General features: G+C 39.6%; 2 protein-coding genes across 3 annotated transcripts in view; one reads left to right on the top strand and one right to left on the bottom strand.

The window, feature by feature from the left end:
* The window catches only part of triob (trio Rho guanine nucleotide exchange factor b), a 110,866-nt gene extending 96,086 nt beyond the window's left edge, over positions 1 to 14,780 (bottom strand). The window contains exons 1-2 of one of the 2 annotated variants that reach the window (XM_067602128.1): positions 14,436 to 14,780; positions 4,131 to 4,184 (exon numbers count right to left, since the gene is read on the bottom strand). In XM_067602128.1, the coding sequence (XP_067458229.1) occupies positions 4,131 to 4,184; positions 14,436 to 14,505 (124 nt within the window). In that variant the 5' untranslated portion in view covers positions 14,506 to 14,780. The remainder of the gene's footprint in view (positions 1 to 4,130; positions 4,185 to 14,435) is intronic. The other variant, XM_067602124.1, reaches the window with a different exon arrangement.
* Positions 14,781 to 16,359: 1,579 nt separating this feature from the next.
* The window catches only part of dnah5 (dynein, axonemal, heavy chain 5), a 109,183-nt gene continuing 102,164 nt past the window's right edge, over positions 16,360 to 23,378 (top strand). The window contains exon 1 of the mRNA XM_067602122.1: positions 16,360 to 16,641. Coding sequence (XP_067458223.1) covers positions 16,552 to 16,641 — 90 coding nt within the window. The 5' untranslated portion in view covers positions 16,360 to 16,551. The remainder of the gene's footprint in view (positions 16,642 to 23,378) is intronic.

Genomic DNA, 23,378 nt, shown 5'->3' with positions numbered 1-23,378 from the left:
AAGTAAACAAAATTCACTCAAGCACACACACGACCGCATCCACAAACACACACCACATCGAGTTTAGTTTTCCCCACCCCAGCCTCTGCAGGGGAGAATTAAAAAAAAAAAAAAAAAAAAAAAAAAAAATCCAATGAACTCCAGAGAAAACCACTTCCTCCGCTGCTTGAAAGTGTGTGTGTATGTGTGTGTGTGTGTGTGTATATGACTGAGTGAGCATGCCTGCCTGCTCGTCTACCCGCAGTGCACATGGTTAGTATTCAAAGCCCAATTCAATAGGAACCACACAGTGAGCTCAGTATGGGCAGAGATGAGAGATTGAGTTCACAGCTGAATTAAACTGAACAGAAACATATGGAGGAAAGGAGAGGAGAGGGCTGCTGTCTTGCACTTCCCATTCCTCTCGCTCTCCCCATCTCTCTCTCTCACTCCATATTCAAAATATCAAAATAATATATATCTATTTTCAGCCAACATGAACAAGGACGGCAAATCGTTCTCATCTAATTCTTCATACTATGCATGCGTAACAGGCGAATATGACTAAATCCTTTTATGTTCGTATTTCCTTCACTTCAACACATCTCCTGATATGAATACTATCTTACGGCGGTATTTTGAGTTGTTTTCAATTTGTGAGAGTTTTGTTGAGGTTTGACACCATTATAGTACTTCTATCCATATTTCAGTGTGAGAAAGTGTGCTAGTATTTTTGTATGGGGTTCGTCTCCTTGCTAGCTTAAATCTCTCTTTTATTTGCAGTTTGTCTGATACCAATAGCAGTGAATACTGTTAAGTATGTGTTAAAGTGTTTCATAACTATATTATACAGAGAGACTGAGCCACGTCTCCTTGATTTATGCCAGTCTAACTAGTAGAAGTGCCAATGTAATAACTTTAACCTGAATACCTTATTTTAGGACTGTAATTTATTCTTGCGTTTATTGCTATGGATAATAAGCGTGGGTTAATGGGTAAAACGATTTCAAATTGTAATTTTCAAGTTGTAAATAAGCTTAATTTATTATTCGTTTTACATTCACTACATAATTTATATTCCTGTAGTTTTGTGATTATAATTCCAGAGTAGATTACCTGAAAAAAAGCTTTTCCTGGCTGTAAAGCAGTGATCTGAGCCTGATAACAGACACACGAACACGCAGAGCTGCTGGTTTTTTGTGTTTTGTGAATATCTTAAGCAGAGTTGCTGGTAAATGGACCATAGAATCAGCCACATGTGCCGCACCACAACACAACGTAAATCTACGGTGGATAAATTGCGCACCGGTTACACATGCTAAATATGATTAGTGCTGCACGAGATCAGACTCATCCTTAGTGAACAGGCAGTTGGCTACTGTTGCAGATTATCTTGGACAGAGAGCCAGAGCATATCCGGGGAGCAGTCCAACTATTTACTCTAAGCACGCTTAGTCTGTAAATCCATATGCAGGCCAACAGTGTTTTTGGGACACTTGTGATTTTATGGTTAAGTGTCTTCTACAAAACACATCCAGATGTACTGGACATGTGCTGTTGGATTGCGTGTCCATGGCTAATCCTGTTTTAGTACATTTGTTATTGTAATGTAAACTTCAAATTACTGCTTAAAAGAAAACTGGCAAAACGCATATGTACTATGTGAGGTAAGAGTTCTGATCCAATAGGTCTTGAAGTAAACAAAAAAAAGGTAAGTAAATCGCAAGTGTGTGTGTGTGTGTGTAAAATAAAAGTGCCCGTGTTTAGATGCATGACCCGTCCATGCCCCTGTGTGGCAATATGTGACGTGGGCAGAACAGATGAGTGCTGACAGATCAGACAGGAGAGGCAGGTTGATGTTGGTAGAAAGGTTGATGTTGGCATTGGGATGAGCCTAGGGACGCACGGACGTCACTCAGCACTAAATAAAAGCCTACAGGCTACCGATGCTGTGCATGAATTCCATTTGTACTTTCACCAAGCATCATACACCTACATCAGTTTGAGACCGCTGATTATAATGATTCATACATCTTCCTCCTTTTAGCCATGAAGAATCATCGGTGGATAAAGGCTGCTTTTTCAGGAAAGGGTTGATGTATTAGCACTGCCTACTGTAGCTTTGTTTTGTCCAAAATTGTATACAGACAGTGATATCACTGGTCTATATCAGTGTTAAGCATATAGTATAATAGGCTGCAAGTGCTGTGATCTCCTTGACACCTGATTTCATACTTTTTTTCTCTACAGTCAGTCAGGACACATTGCCCACTTACACTTACAAGCCCACATGGACAAGCTGCTCCTCTACATATACGCATGCATAGTTGGCGAGTTCCGACCAAAACATGAGAGTTCAGAGCAAAACAAGTCCAAAATCATGATAAGACCAGTGTTTTTCAAAACAGGTTGGCCAAACAAGCCAAACTAGAGTTGGAAAACAGGAAGTATCCGGTTGAGGTTGCATCCAATCCTTTGAAAGGAAACAACAAATAATCCAAAACTAGCCCAGTAACATGGAGGCAAGACTAACATTTACAACAATATGATGAACAGATGTAGCTATGACAGGTTGGGAGGAGACAGACAAAAAATGAGACAATAGGATTTCAAACTGCCAGAACATTTGGTCAGCCTTGCTGTGTATGTGCAGTATATTGACCCACTAACACAGACGCACAGACAAAACCACACATATCCACGTTTGTATGCTTTGTATATACAAATAAGAAATGCTCGGTGTTTTGAACATGCGAGATCAGCTAATAAATAACTGAAAGATGACTTAGTCTTCATTTTACATCTGCAATTCCACATTACAGTGCAACGGGGCAATTCGGGCAATTAAGCTGAATGCTAAATTGACACTTAATTCAACAGCAAATACATTTTGTTCAGAGTGATTGAAAAATAACGATGTACCATCAGGGAGAAATGACCAGTACAACTTGATTACCTCAGATTTACTGTGAACAGCTCATGAATTTCTGTCTAATTCAAACTAAAATACACAAAGAAACCACTGGCTCTCTCATTTTTGTGAATCAGCCTCAGGGACGAAGTTCAAGGGTTTTTGGGCAGCAGGCCTATGCACAGGATTTGTCTGGCACGTCACAACCATTTCCCATTAACACCCATTCGGATTCTGGCAATTGGGAATAATAGGCCAGGCCATCAATTGAAAATGGTCTTGTAAAATGTTCATCCCTGGATGACCTAATTAGAAAACATCAGGTCAAAACACATTGACAATTTCTGCATGTGTCTACAATCATTCCTGCCACTCTCCTCCTGCTACAATCTAAAAGAACTCACAACATGCATAAAAAAAAATCTTAAAAATTGCTTTCCATGTGTTCTCTCTTGGCTACACTACATCACGAATGCACTTTCTGCTACTAAATGCCAGTTTCTCTCGCACAGATTACGCCAATAAGCCTTTCAATTTAGACTTTCTATGGAAAAGCTCTAAACACTTGCAATGCGTTTTAGTCCAAGAGAGATTAAACTGAATAATCTAAGGCTGAGGAACCAGGCCTACATTCATTTAGGATAATCTGTGCACATACATACCCTCATATGGGCCACTTAAAGCCCCCTTCATACCAAAAAAAAAAACAAAAAACAAGTCACCCTAGAGAGAGTGACCTTTGTATTTTTAGTACATATGTCCTTGAGGCATTAGGGATGTGAACCCAGAAGGTCATGGTTGCTAGCTGATGCCACAGAGAAGCTTGAGTCTAATGGGATTTGATGCAGTGGAGCTTTGATGGAACATAACATTTTACTTAAAGTGGGCATGGTACATGGTGTTCTTAATGTTTCAGCTATGTCTCCTTCACACTCACACATGCGAACATTAGCTACACACAAACACGCTGTCTCATCCATGGTGTTCTGCTGCAGCAGTTCTCCTCTTGCCGAACAGAAAGACACAGTTCACAGAGCTCAGGAGCTTCCTTAAACATGAAAATCGTTGTTTCCCCACTTTCAACTGGAATTCCACTGACAAATTCACTGATATGACTAACAAGAAACAAAGATAAGGATATTTAGCATGAGCAATTAACAAATCATGTGCACACTTCCTGCTCTGGAAAGGAAATTCCCAATTGGTTCCCCATGACTGTGTGACAAACAATGAGGCCTACCTGAGGTTTGACCAGGGCCATCCAGTTTGGATTCACATTTTGCAAGAGAGCAATCTAAAAAAGAGACAGAGAGATGGAAAATTAAGATAATGTGAGTTTAACACAGGGAAAAAAAAATATGAAAGGACTGTCCTGTGACCGACTAAAGCTATACCTCAGCCTTCACTATGTTTTAGTGTCAGAAGTCAGAGCTTTGTGATTATAGAGTACAAATGAGAGAGTGAGCAATTGTGGAGCAGCTCTTTGATCTAAGTATCTGGATAGTCGCTCCCTGAGATAAAACACCATTAGACATGCTGCACGTAGCGGACACGTGCACACACACACACACACACACACACACAGACACACACTGCTCATGTGCACAAAAATGTATAAATGCACATGTAATATATGCTGTTGCAGAACATGAGCCGCAGCTATACATTCGACATTAGAGTGAAAACGTCCCAATAGATGCAGACTATATAGGTTGTGCTCTTTTCTCTCTTCTTTACCCTATATGCTCACACTCCCCCCCTCTCTCACACACACACACACACACACACACACACACAAACACATGCATGACTCTCCGCACACAAGCTGATAAGGGAACGAATCATTTAAATATAGCAGGTACTGTATATCTGTATATCTAATGCCTGAGGAAACATCTTCAGGGAGATAAAATGTTAAGAATATTCAAGCAGCCTGCGTGGTGTTGTTATTCTAAGTTTGTAATAGAACTGGGTTCTGCGTGAACTGCATTGCTGGAATAAATGACGTCAATTTGAGCGTTACGATCGATTCAGGATTGATTAACGACTGATTCATTATGGACGAACTGCTAAGCTTTTTTCTTTTAAGATAGAAAAATGAACCTTTAACATAAGAACATAGAAGATAACATAGAAGTGTTCTATGACATTAATCCTGGAAATAAATATTAATTACAGCCTGACTCCAAAGCCACGCTTAATACTTTATTTGGGCTCGCATGCATCTTGTATCTGGCCACGGACAAACTTTCTTTCTGGGTCACTCATCAGTAGGACGCTATAGTTTGACGAGATAACAGAGAGGGAAGGCAGGGAATGAGGGACGGGAGCAGCTTAGTTCTTCTCCACTCTGGCTTCTCCTTGGCTGCATCTCTGAAAAGAACAGCCTGGCATATGCTGCTGCCTAGCGAGGATTACAGTAAGCACCTGTTCACACACTGTATGTTTCATTTTATACAGTGTAGTGTGTTTGGTCCGGTGAAGAGCGCTCATCCATCATAGCAGAATTTCCGAGGCCTTACATGCATTTGGAATTCATTTGTATGTAAGGTGTGTTTGAAGTGGAGCAAAAGTATGTGGAAGAGGATAAGTGTTTAATCACCTTTACAGTATGGTGGAATGTACAGATCTTATCTGGCAAAATCATGGTCAGCAAGTGCTGCCAGGCTGGGATTAGGTGGCAGCATGGACACACAGACAGGGGGGGAGTCAGTGAAGGAGAGAAGAAAGATGTAATCTTCCAATAAAAAGATGATATTTTTTTTATGTGCGAGCATTCAGCATTTTATTGGCAACAAGCTTTAGCCTGACCTCTATGTGTGAATGCAACACCGACAAAATAAACAACAGTGAGCTGTAAAAGTACAACAAAATTGGCAGTGTTTCTACTAGAGCGGTACCAATTGAACAGTAAGTACTGCTGCAAGCCTATACAGTAGGATGGGATGTGAAGTTTGATCCTCAACCTATTTTATCCGAAGCCAGAGAGGCCAAGCGGCAGTTTAGCCTCCCTAAGCCAGAGGAGCACTGGGTTGGCACTGTTCACGCGACAGGGATCAGAGCCTGCTGCTGTCTTCAAAGCAAGAGGGAATGTTAAAGTGTGTATGTGTGTATGTGTGTGTGTGTGTGTTTGAGAGAAAGAGAGACTACACAGTTCCTGTTGTACAGACTGAGCACAGCTGTTGACAGAAGACAAGCATTCTCAGGCAGCATACAAGCTCACACATGTATTGCGCGCAAACACACAGGCTTTGCTTTGATTTTACGAAAACTGAGTCCATGTCCTGCTTTGTACTTTTTTTCCTTTTCATACTGGCTGAAATAAGACCTCAGCTTTTCTGCTAAAACGGTAAAACATACCATTAGTGCGGGGAAATGCAGTAAAGCACATGGATCTGGTGCCTGAAGTCACAGGTACTACTACTGTGTGTGAGAGTTTATGAATTATTGAAAGAAATTGCTACACTAACAATCTCATAAAAAATGAATAGCAAATAATCCTAAAACCACAGAAAAAAGACAAAAGTATGAAACATACCGCACGATTGCGAATGAACTCCGGTGACCCTTTCTGATACATGAGGAGAGGAGTGGTCTCAATATACAAAACAAGAAAGATGGATGAAAAATCAACACAAATTTTGACACTTGACTTACTGACAGTGAACCTCTCTCTGAAAGCACTGCGTGTGTGTGTGTGTGTGTCTCAGGAACTCTATGAGTCTGTGGCTGCTGTCAAAGTGCTATTCTTAAAAAAAAAAAAAAAAAGCACAGAGCGTCGTGGGAGGCTTGTGACTTCAGATACCAGATCCAGATGCTTCCTTGGTTTAAGCTGTAGGGAATGGGAGAGGAGATATGGGAGGAGCTGTGGAAGTATGGGCATTGAGGATTGAGATATCTGCTATAGGGGTATTAGGTGACAGAAGAAAGGATTAGAAGGAGTAGTAATGTGGAAGGATTGATTACAGTCATCGTTTTATTAATGCAATCTTCATTCATTGCTGCTATCTGCATCATTTATTGAAATTAGAGATAATAAAGCTGTTCTAACAGAACTTTTTCATCTTGACATAATACTAAATCACCTTGTTAAGACAATTAAGATTGTTTTTTCCTGTTATGTGTCACCGAACTGTATTTCAAAAACAACAGGCAAGATATTATAAAACAGGATCATTATTTCAATATGTGACAACCCTGAGCAGAGGCAAGGTATGAGGTAATGATGGAAAGCTGTGTGGGAAGAGAGTGGAGGAGGCGATGAAAGGAATGAAAAAGGATAGAACGGGTGGGAGTCTGCAGTTGACTGATAGAGGTTTCTCTCTTATCAGATGGGGGATTTGCAGGAGACACACAGACCAGCCCACAGCCTATTTTTATGACCCGCAATCCTCCTATGCCTCCATCCCTGGTTTATTCACTCCATCCCTCCATCCCCCCCTTCTTCCTTGCTTGCAGGGCCCTGGGCGACATGGGTGGGATATAGTGATTTATACCTCTGTGCATGTGTGTGCATCGTGTGTATGTGTGTGTGAGGTAATGAAGCTGTCCCATAGGCTACACTTAGGCATCCTACAAAACACATTACCGACCTATTGGAATTCCTGACTATCGACATAAGGCTGCCAGCCAATATCTTTTATGTATAAAGAGGAGTATTCAATTGATTTCAACCATGATGGTTGAAAACTGGTCATTCTCAGTATTACATTAGTTAGATACATAGTTAAAGGCCTTTGTTTTACATGTTCTGCATGATTGTATGTGTATCACTTTAAATAAATGGATGGGGAAAATGTGTCTTACTGTAGAATACATAGTGGAACAAAGAAATAGCCCCACATATTATACCACTGAGCTCTGAACCAGTCTCCAGTCTTTCATGTGAGGTTGAGCTCAGGGGTGACTTGGTTCAAACTGTCCAGAAAATGAAAGACAAGCTAAAATATTTGATCATATTCATCGGAGTTAAAACAAATCTGCACATTTCTCTGTGTTGAAAAAAAAAGGAAAGGCCTAGTCCCCATATATACATGACATTTGAAAACGATCAATAATTTGGTGAGCTGGAGGAGGGTAACATGACTGTAAAGTGTATTACCACTCGAAAAAAGGTCGAGAGTCTCTGATGAGATCGATCAGCATGGTCTGGCTGTAAAACAGGTAATTGCCTCTAGCAGTGCTACCTTCGTGATTGTCTTCTCCATAAAACTCTCCAATAAAAACTAAGAGAGGAATGGGCTATAACAAGCATCCCAACATCTGGTCCTTATTGGTAGCATACAGTAGGCTTTTTATATAAACTCAGGAGAGGAGGAGGAAACTGCCTCTTCTCGCTCGTTGTTGCTCATTTTTGTTTTATGATGCTAACTGCTTATTAGCCATGTGACCATTTGCATTTCATCATTCTAAGACTGACAATAGTTTCCTTTGTCTTTCCTAAATTGATTATGTTATCAGTTACAGGTTGCTGATGAACGAGAGTCGGCATGAATGCATATCAATTATTTACCTGAATAAAAAAAAAGTTTTATAGTGCAGTGCCATGGGTCACGACCTATGCCATACTGTTTTGTATAGTTTGAAGTGAGCACTCCCTGGCTCTCAGCTGTGAGTGTCATGGTAATATCTAGGTATCTTTTATTTTTTGGCTTTTTTTTTTGGGTCTGCAGAGTTTTTGAACCATCCATCTTTAAAATAACCTTTCATACACACGCAAACAATTCATTTTGTTGACATACTAATGGACTGTTGCAAAATCGCGAAACATCCTGCTGGTGAACTCAAATACTGAATAATAGAATACAAAAGGTCACGCTAAGAAGCCAAAACAACTTCTCATCCGGCACTTTCAGTTCTCCTAGATAATGCAGAGGTTGCTATGCAAGAGATCATTGGTTTATATCTGCCAAGCTGGTCATATTTATCAAAAATGTTGAGACTGTTTCTTTCATAATAACTAAATACATTTGTTTATCTGAGCTGAATGAACACAGCTTAAGTCTGGATGTCATAGATAAAGATAATGAATGTATACATGTTTGCAAACTCTTGCCTCTTGAGTTGAATACATGAGATAACAGACTGCGTGCAGGCCCTGACGATTCAGCAGTGCAGGCAACGCCAATCTACGCTTATAGTCCTTAACCATGACCAACTGCCAATTAGGCTGCCCCTGGATGTAACCGTAAGGTTTCAGCATCATGGAGAGCAGGGTAGCCTACATTTTGCAGGGTGTGCTCCACCCAAGCTTAAGCTCTATAATTTGATGAGTGAAGGCTTGTTTGTCCCTATAAGTATGTCATGTCCTCTCTTTCACTCTCTTTTCCCTCTATCCTATGTTTTCCAAGCAAGATCTCTGCTTGGGTATGCAAGATAACATTAGGTCATTATGCTTTCATCAACTATGAGTATGCTGGAAGAAAATTGAAGAATCACTGCTCAGTGATTTGGCTTCCATTACAGCCTGTGCTGGCATAGGTCACTGGGTTCATTTTGGGCACAGTGGAAAATGTGCTCGCTGTGTTGTCAATACTGACGCTGCAATTGTTGATGCTGACACCTCGGTTCTACCTTCAATGCAAATTGCTCTGACAGACAAGCTATTAAATATAGCATGCATTTAGAGCTGCAACAAATGTTATCAGTGTTGATTTAATTGTCAGATTCTTTTTTTTTTAACTTTCAGTCTAATTAGAGTACAAGCTGTCTGTGCAATATGTTTATAATCATTCTAAACAGAACTACAACAAGACAACAGAGGTAGTGTCTTCTGTTCCAGCCTATAAATTATTCTCTTGGTCTATAAAAATCTATTATTCAACACTGCCAAACTACTGATATGCAGTTGAAAGCCTGTCTGCAATATTGGAAATGGATAGAAAAACAAGCCAGTTTCACACTGTAAATATTACATCTCCTATGTCTCATAATACACAGTACATATATGAGTGTTATGACTGATGACCAGTGTCTTATGACCAGTGCAGTTATGAGTGAATGGGGATATGGCTTGTTGTTATGACAGTTATTTAATCTGATTCCAGCATGCATCTGGTTGCTTTTATGTCAATTGAGTTTCACAGTGCAGTCCTGTACAATAATACTATTGGACAGGCCCAGTAATTTCATTACACATCACTCGAGAGACTATCAATGAAATAATACCTTTAAAAATAGGCTATTGTGCACATGTTATTTTTGGTTTTGCCTAGATGTCTCTCTGCACAGGACTTCGATATATTTAACAGAGGTTAATCAAAGATCTAATACATCACTAGTGAGTGGATGATTTTAGTTGATGGGGAGCTAATCATGGAGAGTTATGAATAGAAAGACTCTACTGCAGCTCTGTATTGCGACAATTTACAGCACATCAAGGTATGCTGATGCATCAAATAATACATTGTAGTCCAGTATTTTTATAACAAGCCTTTCAACCTCTAATAGTCTACAAGCTTTAGGAAAATTATCAGCAAATCACCGATGGGGATGGGTTGAGCTGGATTTGTTGGCCCTGAAAATTGTTCTAGATTTAGACCATAGTCAAGTTCTGCTCCATTTGTTGTAAAAATGGAGTGTGTAATCCACACTGCTGGTGACGCGAGCTTAAAATCGTCAGCTATGTTAAACAAAAAGCACCAACATGTACTATATCTTTGATGACATTAGAAGGTGTCAGCAAAGGCCAATACCCGGATATTCCTGGGTCATGCATGCAAAAGCTGTATAAGTAATGCCAGATAAAAGATGAAGCCAAGAAACCAAAGCAGACTATACTAGCCTTACTGCTGATATTTAAAAGGATATATAAGCAGATAACATTCCAGAGAGGTATACTCGAATTTACTCTATTCATAGCTGCTTCCAGTGCTGCACCAACAGCTGGAATATATTTGACAACAATACACCATCTACACAGAGGACACAACTTCCACACTCAAAATGCCTTTTCCTGACTGTTTGCTGGTTGCTTCACAACTGAGCAAACCTCAAGTTATCAGCAACTTGCCCTGATTACAAATTACCCAATAGTTAAAGTTCAGAGGGGACATGGTGCTAAGCTTTCCCGTGAGCTCTCAGCAGTCATCATGTATGTTATTTGGCTGCGATGCCTCATTTTGAAGAAGGCTTGACTGAAGTCCAAACCCATAATTCAAACAGGAAACAAAGGAGTACTATCATCAACTCTATTCAAACCAGAATGCAGAAATATTTCTGGTGTAAAAGTCAACTGATTGTGGTATTTATACATGTACAAGGGATGGTAAACAACTAAATATAGCCATGAAGAGTTGTATTGTGTTAAATGCTTTCTGCTGCAACTGCTTGCAAATCTGGAGTTATGTGTGTCTGGACAGATACGTATGATTGAATAATAAAAAAAAAAAGGTTAAACAACTTAGTTTCTGTCTTCAAAATGTTCAAGAAAGCAGTCGAATATTTCTCATCTTTGACCAGCTGTAACAATTCCGGGATTGGACTTTAAGTCAAGGCATGAGCAACCTGGGAGAGTGACTCAGCGGCTGAGCTGTGATCCACAGCAACAGTGTGGGACTCAGAGATGGAGCTCCATCTGCTCACTGAAAATAATCAAGCAGAGAGGAACATCAAGTATTTTCAAGGGCTGATGATGGTATTATTCATTCAGGTGAAGCAAGTGGAAAAACTAGTGCAATTTTAAAAGAATAGGACTTTGAAACACTTGGTGCTCTGACGCTACCTTGCAACACAGCTGGATTCGCGAGATCACAACAAACCATCTGGGGCGTCTCAAATCTCAGCTACAAACTCAGTCACTCAGTCATTCAGTTATCCAGCCAGTCGGTAAGTTAGTCTCTTACTAAGTCAGCCTCTCAGTCAGTGATCAAGCAACTCAGTCAGCTTTCAGTACACTTTAGATACAACTTGTTAAGTAGAATGACCTGCTACATCCTAGCCCTCACTGGCTAACTGCATTGCAACCAGGGCCGCGGAAAAACAAAACACACAAACACATCCACAGAGCCCCAGAAATAAAGTGCTTGGGATCAACGAGGATGAGCAGCTGTGTGCCAAGATTTTAGCATGCAACAAGCTGGCAGCAATTAGGGAGCCTGCTGGAGAGGCTGTGGGGGGTGTGATGGCCATTACTACTGCTCTTGCACAGCGGAGCTATAAGAAAGATGGGGAATACATAGCATGCATGTATGAATGAAGGAATGAATGACATATCATACCATGTCTGCAGGCTGCAGATGTGTCTTTGTGATTGATGATATTTAATACTTAAGACTGAGTCAAGAAATACAAAAGCAGAGGAATAAAATGAAAGGATGGCATTGATTACTCAACCAAAATGGTAAATTAAATGAATGAATGGATAGCTGTTTACACTGTCTGTGTCCGATGTCTGGAATGTTAGATTGATAAAGTGCACGAAGAGATCAAAAATATGAATGATGTAAAGTGATTAAAACATTAACTCGAGGTATAAGGCTATAAAAGAGGGAGGGTACAGTCCAATTAACATCATATTAAGAGCCGTGAATGGCTAAATTCACTGATATATCTTGTATTCTCTTCATCCTTCCAGTACGTCCATCTTTGTGTGCCAATACAGTGGCATGAAAGGATAACGCATTAACTCAACAAGATGAATGGGAGCTTTTAAAAGAAAACACTTCTGATTTCGGCTGCCCACACATAGCTATTAGACGTTCTTCACTCAGCATTTAGTGCTATTCTCCGTTTTAACAACCCAGAAACTTTTTTTTTTTCCATACTTGCTCTTCATAATAGTCTCTTATAAAAGTTTCCTGAGGCCATAACCTATTTCTGTCTCCATCATGAATACTGTATGAACTGCGTTTGCCGCTATATAAACATCCAAGCAGTCCAACTTCACTGTGAGCCAACTTTCCTGCCTGATACAACACAGCTATAGGAAAATACATTGGCAGGCATCCAACCAACCGTAAGAGAGACTGTAGCATTTGAATACAATCCATTTTGACAACATTCCTAACCGTCTGACTGGCAGAGGCAAATTCTAGAAGAAAGTATGCGGTTTAGAGACTTTTTCAAAAGAAAGAATGAAGTATATGTGTGTGTATACAGCACATGGAAGCTGCTGCAGTTATTGAATCATATGCACTTAGGTGGATGTGTGCAAATGCTTTGTGTGTGTGTGTGTGTGTCCCTGCATGTGTGGAGATGGTGAACAGCAGACCCCAAGGCACCAGGTGTCATAGAGAGAAACAGCTGAGAGAGAGAGAGAGACAGCTGCTTCTTCTGGTGTGTATCAGTGGTGGTCCTGCTCTAATAGTGGCGACATCTTTCCCCACACTGGACTTTTGCCTTAAAATGTACCTTTCAACAGCACTCACAGTCCTCCTAACGCACGTGTCAGATAGGGTTAAAACGGTATTCAATGAGGTTAGAACAAGCGAGGGCTTGATTGTGGGTAAAAATCCAGGAAGGTGAAAGCTAGAGGAAGAAAACAATATCTAATCTCAACACATTACGTGGAAAAGTCCCTGCTGTAGAACTTGATATACAGTGTTTTCACATTTTTTAGAGATGTCTTTGTTACAAAGAGAAAAAAAAACATCTTATGATACAGAATATCTTAGAAAATATACGAATATCACTGCCCAAACCTACCTTCTTATAGGAATGGTATATTCATACTAGCTCTTATTGTAGATCAGTATGTGACTATTCCTGATAAAGAAATGTTACCATTACATCACACCATGCACTTACAACTATAAGTTAAATAGATAATGATGTTTCTCACAAGCACCATCACAGTAAAATCCATGACAGAACAAGCCCCCTTGTGTTACTATTAGGCTGATGTCAGGCACCAGTGCAGGCCTACAGGAACCCATAAAAGGTGTTTATGTTTTGGATGCAGAGTAATAAGGTAGGCAGGCCTATCCTTATTTGTTATGATGATGCCATCACATCAAACAGGCCCAGTACGTAGAGTGCAACCTATTGCCCATACGTGCGTTCATGGCCTAGCCTGTATCCGTGCATCAGATCTAGGAGGGGGGGCCGGAGTTGAAAGTGATGCATGAGATATCATAGGTTTACAACATTGTTCAATCTACAGCGTCTAAAGAAAGACATTTAAAAAAAAATGCTCTGCCCACATCCAAGGGGTTCGTGATGGATACAAGCTGTACCGTCGAAATAGTCGTACAGCCCGAAGAGACTGTGGTCGAGCTGTAACCATCCACACCTTGTAGCCTACTTGGTCTACACCAAAATTGGGTCACTGCCTAATAATCAAAAGCACATATGTCGGGAGGTGTCAATCATGCTGTTGTCATCAAATGCTGTGCAATGACAAGTCAGTGGACTAAAATGTGGTAAATAACTACAAGCTGTGCGCATCTCTCCAGCATGTCCGACGCACAGTAGGCTACACGTCTCGCCCATGAAATCCATCAGTGGTTTTAGTCATCTATGGCAACAATGTGGCAGACCACCAGTGATCACTGCGACAGCTCTACTGTGGCTCTCCCGGAGCCAGACTCGCCCCTTCCCGACTTACCGGATTTGAAAAACGCCGCTATGTCTGCCGCGTCCTTCGCAGCCTCATCTAGTCCCTCTCCTGCGCTCATGGCTGTGGTCGCTTCTGTGGAAATCGCGTTAGAAATCCTCAAAGGGTTTTTTTTTTTATTTTAACAAGAATTATTTATCAGCAAAAGCGGATCCTAACGCCTTTCATTGAAGCAGATCCGGTCATACAAGCTGTGCTCCCTTCATTAAGCGAAAGACCTCCTCCTCCATTTTGGCCGAGAAGGGAAAATCCTGGCGACCGATCGGCGGCGCTCCGGAGTTGGGACGTGAGGGAGAGGAGGAGGGAGGGGGGTGATAGTGGGAGAAGGCGGAGGTAAAAAAAAAAAAAAAAAAAAAAACTGAGGGGAGGAGGATTAAGGGAGGAGGGCTATTCCGTTTTGAGGGGTGGGTGGGGGGTGGGATATCCTGGGATTCCGTTTCGGGGGGTTTTGGTGCATTGTACGCCACCCAAATTTAGTGTGCGCCACAGCACATCAGCAGCCCCCAACGTCACTCACTGCGGTGCTGATGCGGGCTGCGTGGGAGTCATTCAGTTTATGCCCTAATAGCTCAAGCCCAGATGTTATGGGAGATGTTAGGACGCCAAAACATCAGGCTTATTCCTGCTGTTTTCTCACACAGGGACGTGTAGGCCCATACTCCTCATCACCCTACTGTACAGGCCTTTATGACTGAACTCCTAACTCGAGCCCAATAAACCCATGAGGTCATTGAGTTCTGCTTTTGCATTATTCAGCGTCCTTACAGTTATGACCTACTACATGATTGCATGTTGTTCATAAGGGTAATATTTCTTTTGCTTTTAGTAGCTAGCCATGTTCTATGGCGGATGAGAGGGTGAAAAGGATGATGAGAGAGATAGGGATTGTTCGTTTCTCTCTTCATCTCCTTGTGATGAAGATGATGCTACAGTATGAGGTCATTTGCCCCACAATTCTAACCTAGTTCTCCCTGACAGCTGCAACTCAGTGCTTTCAGTTTAAGACGGTGCACTGCTGCCATCTATGGGTTGTCGTCAGAAGTTGCGCTGCTTCAGGAGTCGACCACAGTAATAGACTCATTGAGATTAGTGTACATGTCTATATTGTCCTGTTTACTACAATTAATACTGAGAATTAGGACAGCAAATAGCTACAAATAGCTAGGTCTAAAGTACAAAAACTCAGTCATCCAAGACCTACACTAATCCTTGAAATATTTTAAATAGGCCTACTGTACATAAATACATGTTCTATAATATTATATATGTATATATATATATATGTTTTATCTAACAGTTAGGCCTGTGGCGTCATCAGCCCATTTAATGCAATGAGCAATTAGCTGTCACACCTGGCTAAGCTAATTGTTTAGCTGTTTTTAGCTATCTGCTCCTGACAATGATTTATTAAAAACCGAAAGTTTGAAACAATATGCCTCCGTCTTATTTTTTTATCCATGTATCCGGTAACTTCCGTGTTATAAACAAATACACTGAAACATACAGGTTGGTCTAACTTAAATTTGTTAAAACTAACGCGACGTGTTGCTGTATTAGGCTAGTGCATTAGATGGCAATTAAACTGCCACTTACAAACTTATGAAAGAACAGTTGGCTTAAACACTGTGCACATTCTAATAACAAAAACCAAGTAACTAAAGAGACTTGCCCAAAAAATCTGGTTCCCAACTAGTCCAGGAATCACCAACAAACTGGTAGGTGCTATTTGATACAACTGGAGCTGATTCTTGGACATTGGTGATGCAGTGATCCTATTTTTCTTTCTGTCCGTCTGTATAACTGTTTATACAAGTACACCATTTTATCCTATTTTGAGACAATCTAAGAACAATGCGCAATAGCCACTTTCTTTCAGGACCAGCCCACTGCCCCTTTGCCCCCTTCACAGATACCCCGTTACCTTGGAAACCACTAACAACATACATGACCAACGCTGAGAAAAAAACGTGTTTTGTAGAAGGAACGAAACAAATCTGGGGAAACCTCAAACCTAAATAAACGACCGACAAAAACGTCCGTCTAGAAGCGGATAAAGTTACGAACTGAGATTATCGATTTTGATTTTCTGTGAAGGAATGTTAGAGCCATGTCCTTCAGCTCTCGGCTCGCCAAAGTCAGCTACAGGAACAGACCCACGCAGCCCTCTGTACCAGCGGAGTTATTCAAGGAGATGCAGGTTTGATCCCAAATACATTAATATATTAATATATTAATATATAGGCATATATATAATAATAATCATGACAACGTGATATTTCTTTAAATGTATGGCTCTGAGGGAAATGAGGGATATACCTATCCATTTCAATCACTATAATAGGCTAATCCATTATCATTTATTCTTTAAGCCTAATTCACTTTTGGAAATTGTGGTTGTCAATATTGTGTAAAGAATCATCACACTATTAAATGGTTATTATTGACTTGATATTTGTAAAATATACCTCCAAATGTATCATTGGGTTTGGATTTTTTTGTTAATTTGGGTGGCACAGTTGCCCAAATGAAGTTAAACAGTTTTGCATTTAACTGGCCTGTTTGCACTCATTAAAAATGCAAAAGCAGACCAAGTTCCCAGTTCCCATTTCATATATATTACATATATATTTTGCAGCTTGTTTAAATGTAATGCAGAAAGTCACATATATGTGTCTAACAAATCAGAGTTTTAGCCTATGTTTCATCTTTGCTCACCTTAAAACAAACCTTAGCACAAAGCACAAAACTGGGGATGCTAGAAATGATAAATTACTGATATATTAAAGACCAAGTAAAGTGATCAAATGCCACCTTCTTCTATGTAAACAAGAGGTTCTCAAACTTTCTAATTAATGTATTGTTATATTTAACATTGGTCTAGAAAAAAATACCACAGGTAGTTATTTCATCTAGCACAGGGAGGTGTAACTAACTCAATGAAAGGTGATATGAGTTGGGAGAGTGAAACCTCACATCAGGGTTCTCTTCTCTCTTGTGTAAAAAAAAAAAAAAAGAAGGTAATGACTGAATTAATCTGCACTTCATTTTCAACTCAGTAATCCCCTGAGCCACTGGCCTTTCAGCAGTGTTCAAAAATAGCTGAAGTATATTTCTTTACTATGTATTGGTTGTATTATGAGCCTCAGTCCACTAGATGGTAGCGTGTTCATATCATAGTTGCTGTAAGATCATGTTCCATGAAGATGACAAGATTGATGAACAAGCAAGTTTGGATCAGCTAATGTGGAATTATGTCTTTATTAAAATGGTAATTGATATCAGTGGGAAATTATGTTATTATAGCAGGGTAATTGAGTGGATTTAAAACCAAGAGATCAACTTTTTTGCTTGTACCCAATCACTTCAGAACTTCACAAATTCTACCTTCATAAAGGTCAGGATTAAAGGGACATAATTCACATTTGAGTATTATTTATTTTTTATGTTTTGGTTTTATTTGTGATTTTTGTAATGTAGTATGTTTTTGATAACATTTCTGCATTCCTTTAAAGCCCAACCTTTCATAAAGGCTATAAAATAAATATCGCTTGATATAATTACATTGCTTCATTAAAACTCTACGGCACAAATCATCTTTAAGATAAATACTGCACTATATAGGCTACAATGATATACATGATCAATTAGTATGCAAAACACATCAACAACTCTCCAGTAAGTAGAAGCCACAGTATGCTGACCCTGTGGATCTGCTTCAATTTGGACTAAGAATTCTTCAAATTGATTCAATTTCACCCTAATTTTAAAATAAATATCCGCATGCAAATTACCATCAGGTGCTCATAGAGTCTGTCTTGCTGTCCTTATCCATACATTTTAAACAGAAATGACTTGTGAAATGCCAACAAACACAACACCTCCCTCTTATTTATGCATTTTTAAAGCAGTCAGTATTAATGAGGAACATAAACTACAAAAAAAGAAAATACTGGTCTATTACAACGAGATCTTGACACATAATCATTGACACTGTTTTACTTTACTTAAGCCCTTGTATACTGGATTTGTGACTTCCTAAAATGAGCAGTCAGTCAGCTGTCAGTGTGAAAGGGTCGATGTCTCAAAACGCCTTCTGGTTAAGACTAAAGTGGAAACTCTGCTATACTTGGTGTGACAGTTCTGTGTTTTTTCAGTAACTGGTGTCACAGTGTGGCGGGAAAGTTGTGTCATCTTCTCTGTTAAATATGTGCCAGTCTGCTTTTGATGACAGGTTAGGTGACAAGGAAAGACTCAGTGTGAACTGCCTTTCATATGGGATGGAGCCAGATTAGCACAGCAAATCCTGCACTATGTGGATCAGTTGAATATAACACACCCTCTACAGTATCTGTTTGTCTTCCTTATGTCCAATTTATTTCAGCCTCATAACAGACAGTAGAGAAAGTTTTATTACCTCAGACAATAGAGGCAGTATAAAATTATTATTAGATTTGGTTCTTTAGTTGTACACAGGAGTGGTTAAAACAGCTGTGACTACCATAAAAAGAGAGTTGCAGATCAAGTCCTCAGAGCTGTTTCAGCTGCTGAGACCATATTGTGCTACAATATGTTTTTAGTTTTAAAACAGATTTGTTTCAACTATCCGTGTCAGTGTGAGGATCCTCTGGGAGAGCACCGGACCTTCCTGTGTCTTGCTCCCTCTCTCTGTGTCTTTCTCTCTTAGATCTCACCAGCCCCTCATTTATAATTTATAGTCCCTCTCCTGTTTCACGGCAGCTCACAACCAGACAGTTCAATATAGAAAATCAGTCATGGCATAGTGAAAAATTGATGACCAAACCGCTTTTAGATGCAAAGCTTTGCAATCATTTCTTCAATATCAAACCATCAGTGCTTCTCATCTGCAGGATGCCACAGTAAAAGCTAATGGAATTTTATATTAATTGGTGGGAGGTCTGTGTGTGTGCATGTGCGTGTGTGTGTGTGTGTGTGTGTGTGTGTGCGTGTGTGTGTGTGTGTGTGTGTGTGTGTGTGTGCGTGTGTGGACGTTTGTGTTTACTGGGTGAATGATTAGGGACTCCCGCTAGGCCTGCAACTTATGATTATTTTCATTATTAACTAATCTATAAAAATATCTTTGAACTAATCATTTTATCTATAAAATGTAAAAAAACAAACAAAACAAAACTATAGCCCCAGGTGACATTCTGAAATTGCTTGTTTTGTCAAAACTCTACAGTAATCAATGTGCAATGACATAAAACAGAGAAAAGCAGCAAATTCCCACACTTAAGAAGGTGGAACCAGCAACTGTTCTGCATATATACTGGATAAATTACTTAATCTCATTTAAGTCATTTACTCATAATGCATATATTACATACATGCATCAACCGTTTTTGCAATAATCATCTTAATTATAATCTTACTTTATTCTTGCTTAAGCATTTTTCACACTAAATTAAATTAACCCTCAACATAAATGTGAGATTAAACTAGAAAGAAAAATCAACCATGGATGCAATTATGACTTCTAACATAATACTTATATCACGTTAGATTAAACTATGTATAAAAAGCAAAATGCTAATGATTTTCCTGTCAGTTGTCAACATTATATTCTTACTCTGTTGTTGTCTTATGTAGGTCACAGATTACTACAGTCACTACATGACTAGCTTCAGTCAGTTAGCATACAGCGGTTGCGCATACAATATTCTAAAAGGGTGTTAACTCTGGGAAACCTGGCGTCCTTTAAAATGTTGTCAAAGTCACACTAGAACATCATTATTGTTATAACTGATAATATACAGTAACTGATTCATTTTATCTGTTTGTGTTCATGTGTGCATTGTGTGTGTGTGTGTGTGTTTTAAGAGGTTATATCTGAAACTGTTACCCACTCACACTGTATTCCAACATATCAGCACTTCCACACCCACCCTCTCTCCATCCCATTGTTATATTAGACTTGTAAGATGAGAGTAGAACCATGACAATTACCTTGCCGACAGGTGGTCATCCAACACCGCATTATCTAGTGAGCAGTCCCCTTTTAGGACACTGATAATTTCAGGGCAGTAACCTTTCTCACATGGCAAATAAGAAGGCTGATTGCTCACATACGGTAGCAAAGCCACTTGTTCTCTGTCTTGTCCTCTTTGTTTGGAGGCTGTAATTCTCTAATGTCATGAATAGCAAAGCCAATCAAGAGGGTGGAATGACTTGAAAAGAAGTGTCAGTGTGAGAGGGCGACGACGATGCTGCATTTTAAACCAGACTATCAAAACAAGGTAAGGTGACCCAAGAGTTCTGAAGTTACAGACAACTTGGCTTCTTGGCTTCTTTGGCCAAATGTAATTTATCATTAATGTGACAGGATTCAGTAAACAGCTCTTGTGTGCTTGTATCAAAATGTAGCTGATAGAAATGCGCAAGAGGGCAAAAGCAAGGCAAGGTCTTAGAAAAAACAGATTGTATGTATGGAAGCCAATTTGAAAATGTTTTAGTGTGCTGCAGGTTATGCAGGCCTTACCCAAGGAGTAATAATGGCAGATTTTATCAGACAACAGCCTCAGTCTCATATATTTATTTACCAGATAAAGATATAGCAGCTAATAAAGAAGTTGCAACAAACCACCAGAGAAATTAACTCAAATCCTTTTTCTTACATGCATATACTGTAGATCATTAAAGCGCAAGTTTGAGGATAAAAATAAAACCACATCTATCTTCTGTATTTTGTAGTTACTGATGTTTTGAAAAAATATGTCCATGTTTTATACATTTGGACTAAACCTTTAGATGATATTTCTGGGTTAAATTTGGATTTTAACATCTCTATTATATCATCCAACCATAATTTTAACACAAAAAAGTGACTGAGCAAATACAGACCAGATCATTTAAAATAGTAGCTAAAGATAACAAGGTGGTTAATCCACTTTTGTCCTTGTGTTTTTTCTTGTTGCAATTGTTTTATAAAACTACACAACAGAGACTTCTCCAGCTGGCCTGGTGTGTTGTTGTTTTGGCTTTGAGGTTATACAATTCTTTATTAACTTAGTTTTACCAGTAACAAGGTGAATGTCACTGCATGAAAGACAGTGTCCCTGCAGTGTGACTTGTACAATGTTTGCAAAGTCCAAAGCTACTAATGTCACGGTAAAATAAGCATTTACTGTAACTAGTTTTGCATGGTGTACGTCATCAGGTGACACAGGTCAAGTCTTGGGGAGCACCAATGCATAGGAAAACAGTCTGATAACTTCATGCGCTGGGGTTGAGGACTACAAATTTAAATTTAAAATCTGGGATTGTGGATTTAGAATGAAGTGAGGATACCAGCCCTCTGTAGTCCGCTCCACATCTCTGCTTGTGGCTAGAGGCTCGAGGCTACATTAGCCGCTACTAGCATAACAATCTCTGTGATCTTCTGAGTGTGTGGAATATAAAAGACGTTATCTCTCCCTCTGCTGCATCAATTTTTACCCTTTTTTTAAACTGTCCCTCAAGAGTTCGACATGAGTCCGGTGCTAATCTGCGGAGTACTCTTTACACACAAAATCTACTCAGAACCGCACACAAATGGCACATTAAGATTTTTATTTATTTGAATTTTTTTTGACTATGCTTTGTTCCAGCTGCTTGCTAGCCTATACTGTTAGAACATACCTGAGGTGTGTGCACATTGTGTGTGTGCATGTTTGCTAATCCTGTATGTTAATTTATGAGCCCACAGTGCATGCTTACATACACAGTGGCCACCTGTGTGTTTTTCTGCATATGGCCTCTCTGTGTGCTTGTGTACTATAAATAAGAGTATTCATTCGCAGGTGAACGTTTGATGTACTTGTCGCAAATTGGATGTGTTTTTCATTTATTTTGAATAGTCAATAAGGGATGATATCTATCCTGACCATAGCTGGCTGTGAAAATTCATACGCTGTTGACAGGAATGGCCATTAAACATAAAGCAGGCATAGCCTCAGCTCAGCTGGCTCAGTGGTCACCACTGACAACTTGATAGGGCTAATCCCTTTGAGGGTGTGAGTATACAACTCCTCTGTGTACATCTCGATGAGAAAGTGATAGCAGGTTATAGAGAAGATATAGAAGTGTTTGAGCTGGAGAGGTGAGGAGCTGTCATGTCTCAGGTGTTTCGGAAACAGCTCTGGAAACAGACTGTTTCCAAGCTCATTCGGGTAAGAGAAATCATGCAGCGCTGTTGTTGTTTTTGTTGCGGTGTCATTTCAGGGTTCTCAGTCATTTTAGTTTACCCATCCATATAATTCTCATGTATTATGCTAAGTACTGGCTATGATGGTTCATTTACCACACTGTGATTTGAAACTAAATGGACAAAACTAACTGCAAAACTTTGTCTAACTAGTGTTGACTTTGGCAGTGTGTGTTTCTATTCCCCAGAAGATTTCGATTATAATTGAATCATTTTTTGTGTTGATTTAAGGTTTGGCATGGCACTTTAAGCATCTTGAATTGACTTTTTAAATATTAGATAAATTATCAGACTATATTTGAGCCAAATTTTACCTGCTGCACTATTTTTTCACAGCTATTTTCTCCTTAATTCCAAAGGCCACAGTATTTGTTATGGGGATTGTCCGTCTCGCCATAGCTTATCTCAGGATGGGGCTTTACATATGAAAGCTATTAATGTTGTAGCTGTTATTACATGGCTCTTCCATGTGTATATGTGTGTGTGCCTGTTATTGTCATTGGTGGAGCATGTTATTGTTGGTTAGTGTATTTTGGGTGTTTGTATTGCATTTAGTGGTGACTTTCCCTGCTTGTTTGAATAGTCTGCACTACTCTGCATTGTGTGTCTCTGGGCTGAGATGGCTGTTTACACAATTTGGAGTAAAAGCATAGAGAAGATGTGAAACGGCTGGTCGCCCAGCAACTGTTGGCTTGATATGCTTTTTTTTTATGGTCGACCTATGATGTGTTTGT

Source organism: Thunnus thynnus, chromosome 10, assembly GCF_963924715.1.
Source record: "Thunnus thynnus chromosome 10, fThuThy2.1, whole genome shotgun sequence".
NCBI lineage: Eukaryota > Metazoa > Chordata > Actinopteri > Scombriformes > Scombridae > Thunnus > Thunnus thynnus.
This window is presented reverse-complemented; position numbering and strand designations above follow the sequence as displayed.